At 59.9% G+C, this 20343-nt stretch overlaps 1 protein-coding gene across 5 annotated transcripts in view; it reads right to left on the bottom strand.

Annotated features, from left to right (window-relative positions):
* Positions 1 to 538: 538 nt before the first annotated feature.
* KCNH2 (potassium voltage-gated channel subfamily H member 2) overlaps positions 539 to 20343 on the bottom strand; it is a 63012-nt gene continuing 43207 nt past the window's right edge. For 4 of the 5 annotated variants that reach the window (XM_072763129.1, XM_072763130.1, XM_072763131.1 and 1 more), the window contains 13 exons: positions 15121 to 15285; positions 13590 to 14030; positions 12849 to 13060; positions 7855 to 8283; positions 6959 to 7346; positions 6430 to 6629; positions 5735 to 5987; positions 4370 to 4563; positions 3993 to 4092; positions 3162 to 3434; positions 2902 to 3088; positions 2426 to 2603; positions 539 to 1111 (listed from right to left, as the gene is read on the bottom strand). In XM_072763129.1, coding sequence (XP_072619230.1) covers positions 962 to 1111; positions 2426 to 2603; positions 2902 to 3088; positions 3162 to 3434; positions 3993 to 4092; positions 4370 to 4563; positions 5735 to 5987; positions 6430 to 6629; positions 6959 to 7346; positions 7855 to 8283; positions 12849 to 13060; positions 13590 to 14030; positions 15121 to 15285 — 3170 coding nt within the window. In that variant the 3' untranslated portion in view covers positions 539 to 961. Of the gene's footprint in view, positions 1112 to 2425; positions 2604 to 2901; positions 3089 to 3161; positions 3435 to 3992; positions 4093 to 4369; positions 4564 to 5734; positions 5988 to 6429; positions 6630 to 6958; positions 7347 to 7854; positions 8284 to 10923; positions 11364 to 12848; positions 13061 to 13589; positions 14031 to 15120; positions 15286 to 20343 lie in introns of those variants that run through there. The other variant, XM_072763132.1, reaches the window with a different exon arrangement.

Below are 20343 nucleotides of genomic sequence, written 5' to 3' on the forward strand. Positions count from 1 at the left end.
TACGTGTGTCAGGGTCAAGGTAAGGCAAGTCAGAGGGTTGGGGGATATGGACCAGAACTGAGCAGCACAGCCCCAGGTTAGGGTTAGTGTGGGCTGGGTTAGTGACAGGTATAAGGTGACAAACCAGTGTATGGCTGCAGTATCAGTCAGTGGGGCCAGCTTTGGCAGCCAATATGCCACCCAGAAAGACACGACCCCGAGAGGCTGGACCAAGACCTGGCATCCCATTAGAACGACCTCTATTCAAAACAATCCAGCAGGTTCTTTGCTATCCTGAATCCAGGGCCACAAGGAAGCAGGGCCCTAGAGAAGCAGGAAGCACCGAAGATGACCCATGTCCACCCCCCTCCCCAGGAACAGCCCTCTACACACACTCCATACCCAGGTATTGGGGCAGCCCCTGCAGGCCCAGTGCACGCAGACGCACCCTGATTCCCACAGAGCCCAGTGTGCATGGGATGAGTGTGAACACATGTGGGGTGAGTGTGAACATGGGATACAGGGTGCCCATAGCCGCACCCTCTCAGTACTACTAGAGTTGCCTCAGGATAATTATTTATTATTCATGGTCATCAGCATCTTCATTAATTATTCATATGATCCTTAATTATTATCCTTAACAATAAGAGCAGTAAATAGCAGAAACGTCCTGGAGGTGCCTAAGGCCCAGGGCCAGGTGCCTCCGGGCAGTTAGACCAGCTAATGCCCCCAGGGCAGTGGGGGGACCACAGACCCCCCCATCTACTGCCCGGCCCTGTCCCTGCCCCTGCCCCTCCCATGGAGGTCCAGGGGACTGCAGGAGAAGATGGTCCCCAAGGGCTGGGGGAGGGGCTGTGCCTTCACGGTCCTTGGTCCTCTCCCCTGTCTTGGCCAGGGCCTCCCGGGCAGGGCCTCTGAGGGGAGGGGCCCAGGCAGTGCGCTGAACCCTGGGTGAGCCACGTGTCCACACCAGGCAGCCCCACTAACTGCCTGGGTCTGAGCCATGTCTGTGCAGAGGCTGGGAGGTGAGGGCCCCCAGCTGGCCCGGTAGGGAGAGGCGTCGAGGGGGGCCGTCTTGGGGGAGCTCTGGGGCCCCCGGGGGGAGCTCCTCGAACGCCATGAACTGGGAAACCTGCAAAAACATAGTGTGAGCAGACGAAGTGTCTGTGGGAGGGGAGGAAGGGGATGCAGGGGGCCAGCAGGTGAATAAAGGGAAGGGTCACAGAACAGAGAGGGTCAGGAAAACTGGGTGCCAGGCACAGGGAGAAAAGAAGAGCATCAGAGGGGACGAGGAGAAGGGCCAAGGCACACAGAGCAGCCTTGAAGCACAAAAGGAGGTGCTGAGGTGGGAAGGAGAGACATGCACTCTCCACATGCAAGACCCACGACGGGGAGGTGGCAACCTTGGGAGCCCCAGGAGCAGGCCCCTGATGCAGGGGAGAACTCAGGGTCATAGTCCCTCCCTTCCCTGGGGAACAGGGCAGATGAATCCAAACCCAACCCAGAATAAGAGGCCCTGGGTTGGTACAGAATGAGAAACAAGGCTCCCTCTTGCAATCTAGAAAGAACTCAGGGACCTAGAAACAGAGGCAGGCTGCTGGCCAGGCCTTGGAAGGCCAGGGAGAGTGCCAGGGCAGGCAGGAGGGGTTTGTGGATGCTGACAGAGTGTGTGCTGTGAGATCTCTGCGGGGGAGGCCGTGAAGGGAGACTGGCACATTTGCTGACGTGGGCTCTGGTGTCTGCAAACAGGAGCAGGCAGCAGATGGGAGGGGGAGCAGATGCCAGAGGAAGGGGGGAGCAGATCCCAGGCCACCTCTGGGAGCCAGAAGAGCCCCTTTCTTGGGGCCCAGGCACAGCTGTCTTGTTAGAAGGCTGGCAACAGCCATGTCCACTCAGGAGAGAACAAAGGGTGACAGAGGCCCACTCCAGCAGAAGAGAGAGGCACTACCCTGGGGCTTAGCCAAAGCCCTCCAGACACCCCTGCAAAGTGGCTAGTGTGAGAGCGGTTGGTTGGCAGTAGAGCCACAGCTGAGCAGTGTCAGGCACAGCAGGGAGCTGGGACCCCATCCCAAGGGTGCCCTGGCAAGCTGCACCCACTCCCAAGTCTCAGGCTCTACCAGGCCCCTCTTCAAGAGACTACTCATGGCCATGACCCAGATACCTTGAGTAGATCTGGTCATGTAGGTGACATCTCTCAGCCTATTGGCTTCCTTTGCCCAGCTTTTGGGGGGCTTTGGTTTGGGGACTCTCCCACTTGGCCCTGTGCCTGCACTCCTAAGGAAGCCTTCCTCCAAGAGTATAGTCTGGGACAAGGGCAGAAATAGGGTTGGGGGGAACGCTGAGGTCCAGTGCCAAGCAAAAGCACAGCAAAGCAGGTTTGGGGTGGAACTGGGGCAGAAAAGGCAGGGCTGGGGTGCCTTGGGCAGGGAGAGGGCTTTGGACTTACCTGAGAAAGCGAGTCCAGGGTGAGGGTGGGGATGGGGCTGACAGGCAGCAGAGAGGAGGTGGAGGTGGGCCCAGGCCCCGGGGTGGTCACAGCACTGTAGGCAGGTGGGATCAGCGTCATCTGCCTCTGCAGCAGCTGCAGGACAGTGGCCATGTCTGCACTCAGCCGGGTCTCCAGCCTGGGGCAAGAAGGAGGAGGATGCTCTGGCTCTCGGGGATGCGGAGACACCAGGAACTGTGACTTGGGGACCACCCTATGGACCAGCTGGCTGGTACTAGGTATGCAGCCCTGGTCTCAGCACTGACTGGAAGGAGGAGGTCAAGGTGCAACGTGCACAATAAGGCCTACATGGAGCAGTAATCCTCCCTTCGCTCCAGAACACTGCCGGAAACCCACAGATCACACACAACCCGCTATACCCACCCCCTGGACACCCACAGCTTCAGACTGAGCACGAGCCCAAGAGCCGTCCTCACCTGTTGAGTTGCCTCTGGAGAGCATCCAGCCTGCCCTCCACGTCGCCCCGGGGCCGCCGGCATGGGCTGGAGAGGGGGATGTTCAGGAGGCTAGGGGTGGGGGCAGGGCAGCGAGGCAGCTCCTGGTACTGGTGGCCCCGACTGTCCCCCCAGAAGCTGAAGATGTTGGACACTCCAGAGAAAGCGCCTGGAACCAGAGATCTGGGTTGAGGTCGGGTCAGATGCCACACCCCACCCATCCAGGGTGGCCCTTACCCTACCTGACAGCGGGTTACAGGTGTCACTGCTCTTCTCACCATCCTCCGTCAGGGGCTCCCCACCCGGTGGCTCTCCGGGGGGCCTGGGGCTGGAGAAGGGCACCAGGCGGAGGGGGCTGGAGCTGCGGCCTGGGCCCTCATCCTCACTGCTCTCCGGGCTGGAGGGGCCACTGGATGGGCTCTCCCCCCACGGCCCCCCTGGCCGGCCTCGGCCACTCGGCCCTGCCCCCGCCCGGCCCGGCCCCAAGGCCGACACCTCCCCTGGCTGTTCCGGGTCTGTGGGAGACAGAGAATGGGCCTCAGAGAAGGAAGGAGGCACGGGGGGGGGGCGGGAATGGAGGGTGGATGGGAGGTAGGAGGGGGGAGGGCTGGCCACGGCACCCTGGTTTGTCCCCGGGTGTTTTTTCTGCTCTTCCTCAACCCCACCCTACCCCCACCCCACCTCCTCCACGCTCAAGGGGACAGAGAGCTCCCGGAGTGGGACCAGGTCGCTCCGACTGCCACTGACAGCCCAAGCACAGGCTGTGGCACAGCTGGCCGGGGCTCTCCCGGACCCCCGTCACTGGCCCCCTCGCCCGCCCTCCCTCGTCCTGCCCCTTAGCCCCACATCAGTTCAAGGCAACGCCCAAGACGCCAGCCACTTGAGGCCCAAAGGAGCCGAGGCCACCAACCGGCCCAGGAGGATGGAAGAGGGCTTCCTGGAGGAGGTGCCAGTTCAAGTGGGCGTTAGGGAATGGAGAGGGTCTGGGCCGGTGGGGTGAGAGCGCGGGGGCACTGAAGGTAGGGGCGCGGAAGTCTGCAGAGCGCAGGAGGAGCTGACCCCGCCCCCCTCACCCTTGTCGGTGCGCCTGCGGAAGGACAGCTTGCGCTTGCGCTGTCTGTTGAAGCCGCTCTCCAGCTCCGCGCTGCCGGGAGATCCGGGGATCATGTTGGTCTGGAACCAAAAGCGGTGTCAGGGCCCTTCAGCGGCCACCTGCCCGGCCCAGGTCAGCCCAGTCCCCCTCGTTAACGTAGAAAGTGGGGCCCAGAGCACCCGCTGTGAGGAAGCGCTGGTGCACAAATGTCCCCTCTGCCCTAGGACCGGAGCTGAGGCTGGGACTTTCACCTCATCCAACTGCTGTAGGGTTTGACAGGCAGGGAAATGGGCCCTGAGAGATGACACAGTTGGGAGCAGCCACCCGCGCGCAGCCTGGGCAGGGGAGCCCACTCACATCCCGAAGGTTGAAGGTGATCTCCAGGCTGGACCAGAAGTGGTCAGAGAACTCAGGGTACATGTCCAGCACCTCCAGCAGGTCGTCCCGGTGGATCTTGTGTAGGTCACAGTAGGTGAGGGCCCGCACGTCCCCGTTGGACTTGCCAGGCCGAGCATACAGGTTCAAAGGCTCTCCAAAGATGTCATTCTTCCCTGGAGGCCACCAAGAGTGGGGGTTCAGCCCCTGGGCCACAGCGCAGGCCACAGGCACCTGTCTTCTGGGCATTCTCACACTGGGCTGGGGGCCTCCCCTCAGTCTGATCACCCACCCACCAGCCCCAGGCCCCAGATCCAGGGAAGCATCCACTATCCCCAGTCCCTCCAAAGGCAGGACTTGTGCTCATGGCCATCAGTGTGGTGGGGGAGATGGGAGAGAGGGCTTGGCCTTCCCTGCCTCCCAACAATTGGAAGCAGCCAGCAGGACTGGCCTGAATATTCCTCTCTGCCCATGGCCCTGACTTCCTTGGGTTCTAAGCCCACCTTTACTCCCCTCCAAACCCCAAGCCCCAAACCCCTCCTGGCCAATCACTGTGCCCTCAGTGTTCAAGCTGAGATCATAACACAGGAGTGAAACAAGCCCAGCATTTTGTTTACCAAAAGAAAACGGGATAGCATAGCTGATCACAGCACAGAACGGATAACCCCAGAATGTATCACACATAGTAAAGTTAAGTGTTATATGGTGAAACTTTGGTTTTAGTTGTGTTTGGGATGTTTGTGGAGTGAGTACAGGTGTTTGTGCTGAACTGAGAAGTAAAAATCTAAAAAGGCCCACTGTGATACATCTGCACTAAGGAGCATCTGTAGGGGGCCAAGGGAGGGACAGGCGGAGGGCAGGAAGTCCCCTGCCAGGCACACCTGCCTGCCCAGGTACAGGTAGGACAGAAAGGATGGGAGGGGAAGAGGGGCAAGATTCCTTTTGCTTTGGAGAGGGTGAGGGCTGGACTGGGCTGTGTCACTGAGGCTGCAGGGAACTTGGTAAATTTCCTCAGTAAAATCAGATGCATAACCTCCCTCCACGGCCCATCCTGGAGTATCCAGTTTGGTCCTGCTTTAAGGAAGCAAGAATGTCACTGCCTGTGGGGAGAGCCTGAGGGAGAGCAGAATGCAAGGACCCCCAGAGTTCAGCAGCCCCACCCATGCCCCTCTTGGAGGGCCTATGCTTAAGTGAATTAAAGGACCTGAAGATCCCTGCAGGCAGTCCTGCATCTACAGCCCCAACAACTGTGTCCTCAGAGAGCTGAGACCTCTCTCCAGGCCTCGGCAGGCACTTCCTGCCCAGCACCTGGTCCCCCCTCTAACCCGCTGCTACCTAGCCCCATACCCAGGATGGCCACGACGACGTCCCCCCGCAGGATCTCGATGGAGCCCCGGGAGATGAAGTAGAGGGCGGTGAGCAGGTCCCCAGCATGCACCAGCGTGTCCCCTGGCGGTGCATGTGTTGTCTTGAACTTCATGGCCAGGGCCCTCAGGCACCCCTTGGTGGCCCCTCGGAAAGGCTTGCAGTGCTGTAGCAGCGAGCGGTTCAGGTGCAGACAGATGTCCGCCTGTAGGCACTCGGGGAAGCCTTTCAGCACCTGGGGGCGGTGGGCTGGCTCAGCACCCTGTCTTCAGGCACCCGGCCCTGAGACCCTGGGAGGAGCATCAGAGAGTCCACCCCTTCTAGCCCTGCGCCCTCAGGACGATGAGGCCTTGCTGCTCTCTGTCTCCATTTTCTTGTGTAAAGTGCAGAGACCAGTTCCTGCCTGGGGTTGTTGTAAGATTCAAATGCTCCGCCTACATGTAAGAGCCTGGTTCGGCCTGCCCCATGGTGAGAGTTCTCCCAGAAAATGAACTCCATTAGCAAAAGGAGAATATCTCTCTTGGGGGCCTTCTAAGCACTAACTGTGACCACCTGAACCATCGTGTGTGATGCTGTCAGGGGTGCTCACTGCACCAAGAGAAGTCTCACTGTGACCCTGCCCCATCCAGCCCACCACCAGCCCTTCTCGAAGTCCAGTGGGAGTCCAGTGGCCTCACCGCGTTCATATCGATGCCATTGGTGTAGGACCAGGCGTGCTGGAAATACTCCTCCAGGCGCTGGCGCAAGGGGTTGGGGATTTGGTGGAAGCGGATGAACTCCCGCACCCGAAGCATCTGCGTGTGGTAGCGGGCAGTGCCCGAGTACAGCCTCTGGATGATGGCTGACACGTTGCCGAAGATGCTGGCGTACATGAGGGCTGGGGGCGGGGGTGAGTGGGACCATCAGCATCCGAGGGACCCTGCCCGCCCCTGCACCGGGTCAATGACACACGCAGTCACATCTCAGCGTAACCACACGCAAGAGATACACAGAGATGCCCGGGTACCTGTGCCCTGGGGCTCTGACTTGCGCCTCTGCCTGGTGTCCCAGTCCCCAAATATGCCCCGACGGTAGTCCCTGGAGCCTCTAAGTCCCAGGGCCCCACTGTGGCCCATCTGGCCTCCTCCCTCTCCTCCATCACAGGCTCCTCCCAGATTCTGGGCCACGCCCCCTCTCCCCCCTGCCCACCCTCAGGGTTAAACTCACAGCCGATGAGCATGACACAGATGGAGAAGATCTTCTCCGAGTTGGTGTTGGGGGAGACATTGCCGAAGCCCACACTGGTGAGGCTGCTGAAGGTGAAGTAGAGGGCCGTGACATACTTGTCCTTGATGGAGGGGCCACCCAGGCCACTACTGTTGTAGGGCTTGCCGATCTGATCCCCCAGGTTGTGCAGCCAACCGATGCGGGAGTCCATGTGCGGCTGCTCCATGTTGCCGATGGCGTACCAGATGCAGGCCAGCCAGTGTGCAATGAGCGCGAAGGTGCACATGAGCAGGAAGAGCACAGCCGCCCCATACTCTGAGTAGCGGTCCAGCTTCCTTGCCACGCGTACCAGCCGCAGCAGCCGCGCTGTCTTCAGCAGCCCGATCAGCTGTTGGGGGAGAGATGTTTAGTGTGGGAGCCAAGTGAGGAGTGGGGCGGGGGGCACTGCAGCACTTGGGGTCACTGGAAGTAAAATCCCCCAAAGACTTCCTCCCAGAACCTTCTAATGACTCAAGCACCTCCCATTCCCCTAAGCCCAGCACAGTCTCATTAATCTGCATGCTAGCTCTGTGACAAAGGGCTCCTCTTTGTGACAGATGGCTTGTGGTCCCCCTGCTGAGAATGGGGCTCTGAAAGGTAAAATGTCCACCCTAAGGTGCCTGGCCAGGATCCCCACAAGTTCCCAGGCCACTTCTGGGTGATTAGAATATGGTGGCCTCTTTGGATAGACAAATAGAAAAAGGTGGCCCCTCTGGACCACCTGGCAAGTGGCTCCCGTGGAGAGGGGTGGTAGCCATGAGTTACCTGAGGCACCTACCATGCCCCCTTCCTCTCACTAGCCCCTGTGCCTCACCGCCTTCTCTCCTTTTCTAGCCTCTGCCTCCCTGCCAACTTGCCTCCTCAGAGCCAGAGCCAAAGATGAGCAAGTCGAAGGGGATGGCAGCCACCATATCAATGAGGAACCAGCCCTTGAAGTAGTGGACAGCAATGCGGCCAGGATGGCTGACCACCTCCTCGTTGGCATTGACATAGGTGGTGCGGAAGTTGATGAGGATGTCCACAATGAACATGATGTCCACGATGAAGTCCACCACAGCCAGGGGCTGGCAGGCATAGCCACAGTCGGGGGCCGGGGGGCCCTCCTCTGTCTCCTTCAGCAGGAAGGCGGCCGAGTAGGGTGTGAAGACAGCTGTGTAGATGACCAGCAGCAGGATGAGCCAGTCCCACACTGCCTTGAAGGGGCTGTAGTGGAGGATGGTCCAGCGGTGGATGCGTGGTGCCTGCAGCTTATACTCTGGCAGCACATCAGCTCCCAAGGACAGGACCTGGACAGGCAGGGAAGGTGAGGGTGATGGAATGATGTCCCACTGGGGGCTGGGGCAGGGGAGGACAGGCCCATGGGATCTCCAGGGTAGGAGCAGATGACATTTCTGCTGGAGCCTCCAGAGAAGAGGCTGAGCAGAGTAAGGAAGACGCCAGTAAGTGTCAGTCACAATGCTCCCCCCTCAGCCAAGTGACCAGAGCCGCTGACCGCCTTGTCACTCAGGCACCACACTTGCCCATGCAGCACATGGACCTGCTGTCTGGCTACCTGAGCTCAGGGCACCAGGCAGTAGTATCCAGATGCACGGCTCCCCACCAGCAACGCACACCCATACCTCTGGTTATAACTCCACTACACCCCCCGAACACCACACACACACACACACACACACACACACACACACACACACAGATACCGTGATCCCAGTTATAGAAAATGCTCTAAGGGCTAACGCTCCTAGCCTGGGTGAGGGCCTCAGGAGCGTGCTTCCACACATAAAGTGCTGGTGGTCACTGCAGTTCCCATAGAGGTGCCACTACCAGCAGCCTGGGTACTGAGGGCCTAAGGGTCCCTTTGCCACTGGCCCCAGAGTACCTGCCACCCAGACTCAGGCCCCTTGGTCTCCCTTGGGGAGAGATCAAGACACCCCTGCCACTACCCAGCTCCCTGTCCCCATACCCAAGGCAGCCCCCAGGCTTCGCCTTCCCACACACCTATAAAAGCCCACAGAAGACCTAACCCAGCCACAGACGTACCCACATGTATACAGACAGAGGTGAACATGGGCGAATGTTCAGAAGCGTCATACCCAGCCCTGCACAGGCTCAAACAGTCGGGCAGAGGCAGGCCTGCCATCCACACCAAATAGCAGCAGCCATGCCATTCTCTTCCCAAGCCAAAGTAGGAAGAACAGCCCAGCTTTCCTATACTGGGCCAGGAGCCCGTCTGTCCCCTGTTGCCTCCCCTTGCCCCCTAGAATTCTCTCTCACGGACATGTGACTCAACCCCACACTCCATCCCTAGGCCCTCCAGGCCTGGCGCTGCTATTCCCAGGCAGCCAAACCCAAGACCTCATACACACCCTTAAGAACCAAGGTTGCTGGCCCCACGCCAGGAAGTACTGAGTGCCAGGGCCCCACTTCAGGCCTCTGGACTGGGAGAGAGTCGGGGTGGGTGGAACCCCCAAAGATTCCCATTCATACTCCAGATGGACTGTTTAGAGACCATCTCCTTAGAGGAAGTAAATGGAAGTTAAAAAGAAGCCTCTTAGTTAGGGATTTGGCCACCCTAAGGGAGACATGGTAGCTCGAGAGCTATCTCATGAGGGGGGGAACAGCTGGGGCCTGGGGACCCTGCTTTCTGCCCTGCCTTCACCTCAGGCTCCTTGCTCCTTAAGGCAGAGAGCATGAGCCAGTAGCCTTTCGTAGGTCAAAGAAGAACTGAAAAAGAACCGGCCAGGACCCCCACAGACAAGGGAGCAGAAGGTAACTGCCCCTGGCGGGGTCTCCTCCCCAAGCCTGAAAGGCCAGACCCCCTGGGGAATGTGTTGGACCACAGCCACAGCATGACCCTGCCCCAACCTGAGTCTGCACCAGCAAAACCAGCACAGCCTCAGTGCACCAGTGCACACTCTGGGACAAAGCCCTGGACCCACAGACCTCATCTTACAGGGGCCAAGCTCTGCTCTGCCACTACCAGCTGACCATATGGCTTTGGCCCAGGTCTGTAATCCCTCCTGGACTCGTTGTCCCACAGAATACTGACGCTTGCTTAAGCCAAATCCTGGGTCCTCACCTCTGGGTGGGATCCTTCCAACCCATCCCAGATCCTAGCTGAGAGGAGCACATGATCATGGCAATGCAGAGAGTTCAGGTGGCAGAGGAGTGGAATTCTCAGGCTCACTCCTAAGCCACCTCCAACTGCCCTGAGCCTGCTTCAGGCAGACAGAAGCCCCTGGGGGCAGAGAGGTGACTCCAGGAGGCGCCTACAGAATCATAAGCCTAGGGGAAGGCAGCACAGCCACCAGTATGTCAGGCTGCCTGTCAGGCTGCTTGGAAAGAGGTGATCCAGGTGGCTCAGCCCGCCCTCACCACCATCCCGGGCCCCTAGCCCCACATACTCCTCCAAACCCGGACCCCTGAAGTACCCCAAGCCTCCTTCCCCCCACCACAGCATCCACGCCAGCACACAGTGGGGAGTGTCAGAGTCCCAGAGCTTTCCTGGCAGGCCAGGCCTGCGGACCAGCCCTCTCACTGTCCCACCATGCTTCTCTCCTCCCATTTGCCCACTGTCATCCTGCCTGGTCACCCATTTAATTCCTGTTCTCCCCCTCCTCCTTTTGTATTTAGAGCCAGGACTGTGGGCCACGGGAGCCATGGGAGAGGGGAAGCCTTGGCAAGAAAAAAACACTGTCCACCAAGGCCCAGAAGGCCTGGAGGAGAGCAAGCAGGGGCCAGCAGTGGATGAGCAGAGCTGCGGACCCCACGGCTCCCAAACCGTCCTGCTTCGCAGAAGCCCTCTCCCTACCCAGCCCGGCCCAGGAGCCAGAGCCCACCAGGCCGCACCCCACTTGCCACCACCTATCTCTCAGTGCCCCAGCCCAGGGAGGGAGGAGGAGTAGCTGGGGTAGGGGGTCACCTACCTCCTGGGCTACCAGGCTGGAGATGCGCACGGCCCGCCTCACCCGGCCTTTCTGGGCCCTGGGCTGCAGGGCCCCTGTCCCGCTTGCCTTCCCTGCTGGGGCCGCCATGGAGGACTTGGCTCCCCCCAGCCTGCCTGCCCTGGAGCCCGAGGGCCCGGCCAGCGCCTCACCTGCACCCCAGCAGCAGTCCCAGCCCAGTCTGCGCCCCAGAGGCTGGCGGCCTGGCTTCCAGGGCAGCCTCTGGCATGAAGCCAGGGTCACTGGGGCTGGGCCCCGGGGCCGGGGTCACCCTGGCAGTGAGTGTGGCCAGCAGCCCACCTGGCTTGGGCTGCCCATGGCCCCCCGGTACGGGCCCCGCTGCCAGGGTGCCGAGCTCTGCCGGCCGCCAGCCCAGCAGCAGCGCCGCGGTCGGTCGGAACCTCAGCTCCTCAGCCGGCCCCTCCTCCCAGGTCCCCACCCCCACCCTGCCACACTGGGCTCCCCCGCCCCGCCCGGGCTGGCCAGCGGCCCCCTCCCCCGCGGCCCGCTCAGGGCTCCTGCAGCAGCCGCTCCCGCAGCCCGTGCCCCTCCCCCTCCCCCGGGCAGCCAGGCCTGTCACCGCAGATTAATGGTCTCCCCGACACCCCCGCCCCGCCGGTCCAGTGCCCAGCCAGCCAGAGTCAGACAGACACCCAGAGATGGAGAGACTGCCCGGTGACAGGCAAAGCCAGGAACACACACACACGCACACGTACACGCACACTGCCACATAGAGACCATGCACAGACCACAACACATTGTGGGCCCAGGAGCAGGGCAGACATCTGGGGCTCCAGGTGGGAAGAGAGGCAGAGGCAGGAGGGGGGAGAGGGGCAGGCAGCCAGATATGGGCCCTGGGGTGAGGGGGAACATTCTGGAGTCAAGGCCAAGGGGCTGGAGACCTGGCAGGGGCCCAGAGAGCCAGAGGCAGCAGGAGCAGGGCCAGGAGGAGGGCCGAGGAGGCTGGCAGCAAGAACAGCAAGGGAAAGAGGGCAGCTCCCTCACTAGGGCCAACTCAGGGAGCTGCTGCAGAAGGGGCAGTAGGGAGTAATGAGAATGATGCTCAGCAGGTGTGGGACAGCGGCCCCCATGGTCCTGGGCTCCTCCCCTACTGGGCTCCTCCCCTACTGCCAGGACCCCCACCCAGCCCCAAGGCCAGAACTGAAGAAGGAGCTGGAATGCATTGGGCTGTGGGGGTGGTGCCAGCAATCTTGCTGCCAGGAGGGGCCAGGAGACCAGGCTGGCCATGCCACAGGACAGTGTTAGGCAATGCCCCCAACGGCTGGCTGTCTTCTCTGGCCCAAGATCCAGGGACCTCGTCCCTCTGTATCTATACACCCATTGTCATATACTCCCCTCCCAACAGGGGAAGCAAACTGCCCTGTCCTGTGGTTTGGGGACAGGGATGGGCACCTTCAAGCCATTCTGGCCCTAGAATAGGATCCCCACCCTCCACCTACCTTATCACATTGGCCTAGAAGAATCGTGGTCCCCTCTAATTTGAAATCTCCCATAGGTTTGCCTCCACCCTGCCCAAAACCTCCTTCCCACCCCGTGAACAGACCCCATCACGCCCCTGTAACTGCCTTCTCTGGCCCACCCTGCCTCATCTACCCTGTCTTCCCTGTGCCCCATCAACCTGTTGTCTCTGTCCTGTCCCAAGTCCCCTTGCCTTCCTCTGTCCCCTCCCCTCCCCTCTTCTTCCCTGCAGTCCCCTTTCTCAGGACCTCTCAGACTTGTTCTCTCTCACCCCAGCTCCAGAACCCTCCCACCCCCATCTCCAGCCAGTGGATCTGCACACCCTCAAGAGTCCCTTACTGACTGGACCTCTCCTTTCACCACGGCCCACTCCCACTCCCTCTAAGCTCCTCCAAGGTAAGAGGAGAGCCAGGGAGCCAAACACCTACCTGGGTGACCTTCTCAGTGACATTGTGGGTCCGCTCCTTTATCTTGGGTGCTATGATCTCCCGGTCACTGGTGGGTGAAGCCAGGAAAGGGTCCCCCTTGAGGTCCACAAAGTTGAGGGTGATTTGGGGAATCTTGCTAATGGTACGATAGCGCACAAGGTCGGAATCTGACGTGGAGTTAAGCAGGCCGCCGCGCAGGGGGTGCATGGCCCCTGGAGTGGAGGGGAAAGCCAGGTCAGGGTGACAGGCTGAGGTAGAGACCAGGCCCTGTGTGAACTGGGCCATGGGATATGGTGAGTCAGTAAGGCCGACTCAGGAGATGAGCAGTCCCTAAGAAACAAGGCCAGAGGTCTGGCCACTTGAAGGAAGCACACCATGGTGCAGCTAGGAGATGATGGAGGAAGATCCTCCATAGGGTCTGCCAGAGAGCCAAGTGGTAGCTGGGACCCAGAGGCCTGCCTCTCCTGCCCCTCACACCCCCCATGGCCATCCCTCCTCCGGGCCACCCTGGCAGAGCCAGCTCCACCAGCCAGCAAAGGCTCTGTGAGTGGAAGAATGTAATGGGATGAATGGACATTTAATGGAGTAAAAGGCCACTTAATGGGATTAAGTAAGTGCTTAATGGGATTTCCATCTCCCAGGCACACAGGCCAGGGCTGAGAGGGAGAAAGCTGAGGGCCCCCTGAATGGGGTAGGCCTGGTGAGTGGGAGAGCAGTTCCCACAGGCGTCAGGGCCCTCACCGGTGCTGGCATGGCGAGGTGGCGGGGGCAGCCCTGCACGCATGGCCTCGATGTCATCGGCTGAGGAGGCCCGGCGCACGCTGGCGCAGCTCTCCCGGGAGCGCGTCCGGGCCAGGCTGCAGCTGGAGCCTGAGGCATCAGGGTTGAGGCTGTGTGCTCGGGGTGACGGGAGCGGCTCAGGTGCACCGGCAGGTGGGGAGCTGGAGCCCACCAGCGCACGCTGCTCCTCCATAGGCCCCAGCCCTGCCACGTGATTGTCCATGGCCGTCACCTCATCCAGGGCCAGCGATTCGCGGCTGGGCACCGCAGGTGACAGGTCCACATCCACCACCACGGCCCCCGTGGCGCCCGCACTGCCTACACCTCCTGGCCGTGCTGAGGACTCCCGGGTCGTCAAGGCCAGCAGCGCAGGCAGCTTCAGGCGGAAGGTCTTGGCTCGGCCTGCGGGGAGAGGAGAGGTGTGCCGGCCATGGGGACACGAGGGGGGTAGCCCAGAGCAGGGAAGCCTGGAAGCTAGAACGCCAGTCCCTGAGGGGAGGGAGGTGGGGGCCCGGGAGCCCTGGCAGGCAGCACCCCTTCCCCCCAGCCGCCACTGCACAGAACTCAAGCCTCAGAAAACCTCTAGAATACAATCTTATCTAAGGCTCTGACAATAATAAACTGCCATTTCTTGGGCCTCACAGGTCATGGTGGGCTCTACATAAACCATGCATGACTCTCCCAACCGTACTGGTGGGTATCACATTCTCCCCAGTTTAGACCGGAGGAAATTTAGGCATACACAAGTCAAGTGATGTGCTAGAGGTCACATAGTAAATGGCAGGGCCTGCCTTTGTCTGGAGGAGCACTTCCTGCAATGCCCTGCCATCTTGTAGATAGTACCTGCAGAACAGGTAAGGCCAGTGTTCTTAACCCTCACTTCTTGGAGCCCGAGAAACCAAGAGGTGGAATCTTTTGCCAAGACTTGGAGGGAAAAATTAAACCCAAAAAGGATCTCATGGAGAAGTAAGATGTGTTATGAGAGAATGAGATGAGGCCTTCAGGTCTCCAATCATGGCGAGCATTTCCCTCAAATCCTCTCCCCCATCAGCCAAGGCCAGAGCAGGGAGCTGGCCAGTCCAGGAACAAGGACTGGGGGGCTGGAAGCAACATAGGGAGGGAGATGAATCCCTGAGGGAACCTTGCAATGAGCAGGGGAGCCACTCTGAGGTGGCCAGGACCATGTAGGAAAGGTGAATCCCCCTTTCCTGGGGCTCGATGCGGGACCACTCCAGGAGAGGCTATGGTAGGAACCCAGCAGGTAAGGCCAGGAAACCAGGTGCAGTCCTGTCCCAAGGACCTGTAAACCCGGACTCAATCAGTCACTCCACCCCCACCTGTCCATCCTGAGCCAGATGGGACTAGACCGTATCCTTGGTGTTGTCTTCCCAGCCTCTGAAAGGAGCACCCCCAACAGCCTTTCCTGCAGAGCGCTGGCCTTGGGTCACCTCAAGGCCTCAGGAAAGGGACCCGAGAGCATGGTTGCATTTACCTGGGGCCAACCAGCTGGTGGGGGGGCCACGGTGATTGGTGTCATGGGTCGGGGACCCCACCATGTCCTTTTCCATCACCACCTCAAAGTTGAGGATGAACATGATGACAGCTCCATCTTCGTTCTTCACGGGCACCACATCCACCAGGCACAGGAAGCAGCTCCCTGCAGAGCAGAGGATGTGGCCACTATGACAGCAGGGCCCCTCAAGTGGGTAGAGCAGAGCCTGATGGGGCCACTCCACACCTGCCCTGCAGCCCACACACACATTTCCTGGCCCCTCCTTCTAGGTGTGTCCTGCACAGACCCCTCCTTCTGCCACATGCTGGCCACTGTGAGCCCCTTTCCTCAACCTGTCCACTCCAGCATGCTGGGCCCTCTCTGTGTCTCTCTGCTCATCCCTCCCCAGCCTCTCGATCTTTCCTTGCTGTCCCTGGTGCCAGGCAGTCTAGCAAAGCAGGGAAGCCCAGGGACTTCAAGCCCAGGACCTCGGGCATTCCAGCTCTGCTGCTTCATGTCACTTATGCTTCCTTGATGATTTAGCCTCCCTGTACCTCATCTTTCTCCCCTCTGAAATGGGAATGATAATCACTTCTTTCTCAGTTTCTCATGAGTCATAAAGAGTAAATAAATTGGTGCATGCCAAGCGCCTAGGGCAATGCCTGGTGTGGCCTGGACAGGATAGAAGAGTTAGCAGTCCCTCTGTCTCCAACTCTGCTCTCTCCACATTAGCTCCAACTGCTATGCCAGGACACAGCATCAAGAGTTCAGAAGTCGAGGGCGAGAGTCCTGAAGCCATCACCACAATTTGGCACTGCCACAGTATCCAAGCATGAGATTTTGTGCTTCACAAAAGGATTGGTCTGTGACATACGGAAATAAAGAAAGTGATCCTTCAACAAAGAGTTGAGAAGCATTGCTTCTAGACCTTTCATTCCTGTTTCCCATTCTTCTCTCTTGTTCCTTGACTTTTTCCCTCCCCTTCCAATCTCTCTCTCACTCGCTCTCTCTGGTCACCAGAGCCCCTGTACCAGGTGAGGTCAGTCCTCCAGGCAAAATGTACCCAGTCCACCTCTGCTCCTCGTCCAGACCACTGCCACTTCTCCCCACTCTCTGAAAGTGACCCCGGCATTCTCATCCTCTGCCTAAGGCCCAGCTCAGAATCCCCGCCATCAGGAAGCCCTCCTGGATGAAATGTCCTGTTCTTCCTTCTTTATGGACCCTCCCAGGACCAGACATGATCCTCATCTCCCTCTTTCTGGGGCAGAGACTTCTTGCCTTGCCTTGACTCATCTTCCTTACCCTGTGCTCATCTGTTTTCTCTGCACTGTAGGGGTCTAACTGCCCAGAGTGCGCATCCCTTCTGAAGGGCCTGGCACCCAGAACAATGCAATGGGGAGCAGGACCTAGCAGCAGGTGTGAGGGATGGAGTAGTGCTGACTGTGGGGGAAGGGTCAAGAAGGAGAAGGGTAGAGGGCAAGTGTGGGTGGTGAAGTGAGTCAAGGAAGAAGCCAACAAACTTGGGGCTGGTGGCCACATACTTGGGCTAGTGCTTGATGCCTGTCATCGAGGCCCTGGGGACCGAACCTCAGCTGAGCAGGCCAGGTGCCTGGAGAAGGAGGCAGATCAGCACTTTTCAGGGCTGTGGGATCAAGCTTGTGGATGGAGATCCTGTGAGATCAACTGTAACAGGACTGCACTGGGTTGAGGGGGGCTGGGCCAGAGGAAGGGCTGGCCAGGAATCCTCTGCCCCACCCCGAAGCCCTTCCACTCACCGCATCCTGGCCCTCACAGCTTGCTCTACGGGACCTAAGCTGGGGGCTCTGTCTGGGTTTCCCTCCAGCAGCTGTCCCTTGACCTCTGGCCTCTGACATGGCCTGGCTGAAGCCAGGCTGTGGTGTTGGGCGCCGCAGGGGGCCGGGCCCAGCTGGAGACCGTTTGGCACCCAGACAGCCCGCCTAGAGTTTATGCCCTAATATGGTGATGGCCGGCAGCGGCCTGAACGGGGACTGGCCCTCATCAGGACTAAGGAGAGGCCAGAGACCAGGAAACCCGAGCCCTGGAGACCCCCAGCAACCACCCCTGACACCCCAGTAATCCAGGCCCCGGATTCTCATTCCTCACAAGGAAATTCATCTCTGAGAAGTCCAGTGTCTAGAACCCAGATGAGCCCAGCCCTTCAGGATGGCCTGGGGATCCTGCCCCCAACACAGAGCCCCAGGAGTCTGAACCCCAGGCCTCAACAGCCCACACTTACTCCGTTCAGGCCTCTCTGCATTCTGCATCTCAGGGAGCCCAGGACCCTGGCATCCCAAATTGCCACCCCACCGCCTGCACAGCTGCAGAAACTCAAGAAACTCCAACCCTCAGCCCCCTCATGGTACAGACCAGCTCCCCACTCCAGACATATATTCACACGCAAAGCCCCCTTGGCCCTCTCCCTTTGCTGACATTCAAAGAATTTTTCCTTTCAAATAACCCTGTCAAAGCCCTGGTTATTCCAAAAATGTGAACTGGAGCCCTGCCTGAGGGCTACAGGGATGGGTTGGGGGGTGGAGCGGGGGGAGGCTCCAGCTGCTATTTTCAAGGGGGCATGGAAGGAAGGAGAGCTGGTGGCCCCAAGTCAGCCAGGGCTCTCTGAGGCTCTACCTCCCATGGCCCTGTCAGGTTGCCTGGGTCTTCCATGGGCTTCCCCATCACACATTCCCAGCTCTTTAGCCAGGGTGGCCAGTGGCCCCTGGCTGGCATTATGGGGGGTGGGTGCCACTGAGGGCAGCTGAAGGTCAGACAGGGCAGGGGTGGGGCACAAGGACAGCCAGAGCCCGTATCAGCACAGAGCAAATTGCAGCCTGTGGGTGGTGGGGCTCCTGACCTTCACACAACTTCAAAGCAGAGAAGAAGCGTCCAGAGTCTGCGGCTCAGCTGCCTCCAGCTGCCTCCGGGGAAGTCTTGGGCTGGCACTGAGCACACAGAAGGTACCTCCCCCTTCCTAGCCCAGCTCCTACCTATCCCTGGGCCCTGCCCATCGCTCTGCTCTGCTCCGCTTCCTCTTCCGACAGCCTGCCCCCCCTCCCCCCAGTAGCTCCCCGAAGCAGAGACCACAGGGCCCAGGGCTGGGCCAGGCTGCAGTTCCGCCTAGAGCCACTCTGTGGCAGGCACGGCCCACTCTCCCAAGGCAGCCAGCGTCAGCAGTCCAGGGAGGGACAGACTAGAGGGGAGTAGCAGGAACCCCACACTGCCCACAGAAAGGCCAGGAGGTTCCTGGATGCAAAGGAAGGGCACAGGCTGAGGAGTCAGGTGGCCTCGGCTCATTGCTTCAGAATGACCTCGGGCAAGTCACTCGCCCTCCTGGAGCCTCCAGGTGCTCATCAGTGACAGGGGAAGATCATGCCTACCCCACAGGGCTTGAGGGATGATTGGCACAACATAGGAAGCAGGAGGAGCTGGGCCCAAGGGAGGTCTTGATACATGGGAAAAGGAGGAAAGGGAGAGGTCCCTGGGCTGGCCTGGCTCACGTGGTGGACACAGAATACCCCAGTCACATCCTCCTCAAACCCCAGCCCCAGCTGAAGACTCCTGAAGGGTGGGGGTCCAGCCTTTGCCAGCCTCCAGAGCTTGGGGCACCCTGGGCCCTGGGGGGGGGGCAGGGGGAGGGGAAACCCTTGGTGATTGGTAGCCATACTCTGATAGGCTCCTCTGTGCCTCAGATCCTAACAGCCCATGGAGGTCGTGCAGCTCCACACAAGTCACTAAGGAGGGGAGAAGGGACAAGCAGGGGGAGGGGAAACATTCCAAGTATAGCAGGTACTGTTCCTCCTGACCCCCACAGTCACCCACCAGAATGCGAATGGGCCGGCTTTCACTGGTGCCAACCCATACCCAGCAGTGCACCCAAACCAACCCTACCCACAGTCCCAAACCCCGGTTCCCACTTCTGGGCACCCGCTGGTCTTGGCTCGGCTCCAGGCTCAGTTCCAACAGGGGCAGGCCTTATCTTCCAGGGCAGCACCAGGCAGTCAGGCAATGGGAGGAATGCAGGTGACCCTGAGTGTCCTTGGACAGGCTCCTCGGGGCAGAGCCTCTGGTTGCTCATCTGTAAACTAGATGTCATCACTGCTCTGAGCGAGGCTCTTCATTGCCCAGGAACGTTCACTGAGCACATGCACGTGAAGCATCAGAGACATCATGAACAAGACAGACCTGGCACCTGGCCTCACTGAGTCAAGGAATGAAAAGGACCCCAATCCAGAGCCCAGCATGAGATAGGGGAAGAGAGAGTCCCTCAGGCAGAGGGAAGAGCCCATTGCAGCTGAGCTGATATGCCCCAACCAGCAGGAGAGCCGGGCAAGTGCTGTGTGACTGTGGGCAGGTCACCCAGTCTCTGAGCTTCAGCCTCCCTGTGTGTACTGCAGGGACAAGTGATAGGTGCCAGACGAAATGACAGATGGCCTGGTGGAAGCATCCAGAACAGTAACGAGGCAGGGAGCTGGGTCCCTGCAGGGAAGGTGACCTCGGGGAGGCAGCCATCCTCACCCAGGTCTCCTCCCTGCCTGGCTCCTGGCAGGAGGAGCTGGGCCCAAAGTCACACTGAGGGCAAGAGGCTGGGGCTCCAGTCCTCCCTGTCCGCCCCCAGGCAGAGAGGCTGTCTCCGGCGGCCCAGGGCTGTGCAGTGTCAGGTTATATTTAGCCTGGTGGCGGCGACAGGAAGATGCAGCAGGAGCTGCTCCTGGCCAGGGGCCACCATGTCACTCACACTGCTCTCAGGGGCAGCCGGGGGCCTAGGGAGGGCCAGGGACATTGCAGGCCCAGGGGTGAGAATAGGGAAGCCTGAGAGGCCAGCTGGTGAATGAGTGCATGATAGAGTGTGCGTTTGTGTGTGTGTGTGCGTGTGTGTGTGTGTGTGTGTGTGTGTGTGTGATATAGAGACCTCCGCCCCTGACTCCTAGAGCTGAACAATGCAGAATGCCCACTACAGGGCAAGAGTTAGGGAGCCACGATACAGACCCCTCCACCAGCCCTTCCAGCCTGACCTCCTCCCAGGGTTTTATAGGGTCAGAGGGCCTCAGGGGCCTCTACAGGGGTCCAGACCACCAACCCCTTCCCTGCAAACCCACTGCATGTGCCCTGTCAGTGTCACTTTTCCCCAGGGACACTGGAACAGCCTCAAGAGAAGAGCTCTTTCTAGACAAGCTCCAGGTCCTAGCCCCATCGACCTCCAGGAAC

Source organism: Vulpes vulpes, chromosome 7, assembly GCF_048418805.1.
Source record: "Vulpes vulpes isolate BD-2025 chromosome 7, VulVul3, whole genome shotgun sequence".
NCBI lineage: Eukaryota > Metazoa > Chordata > Mammalia > Carnivora > Canidae > Vulpes > Vulpes vulpes.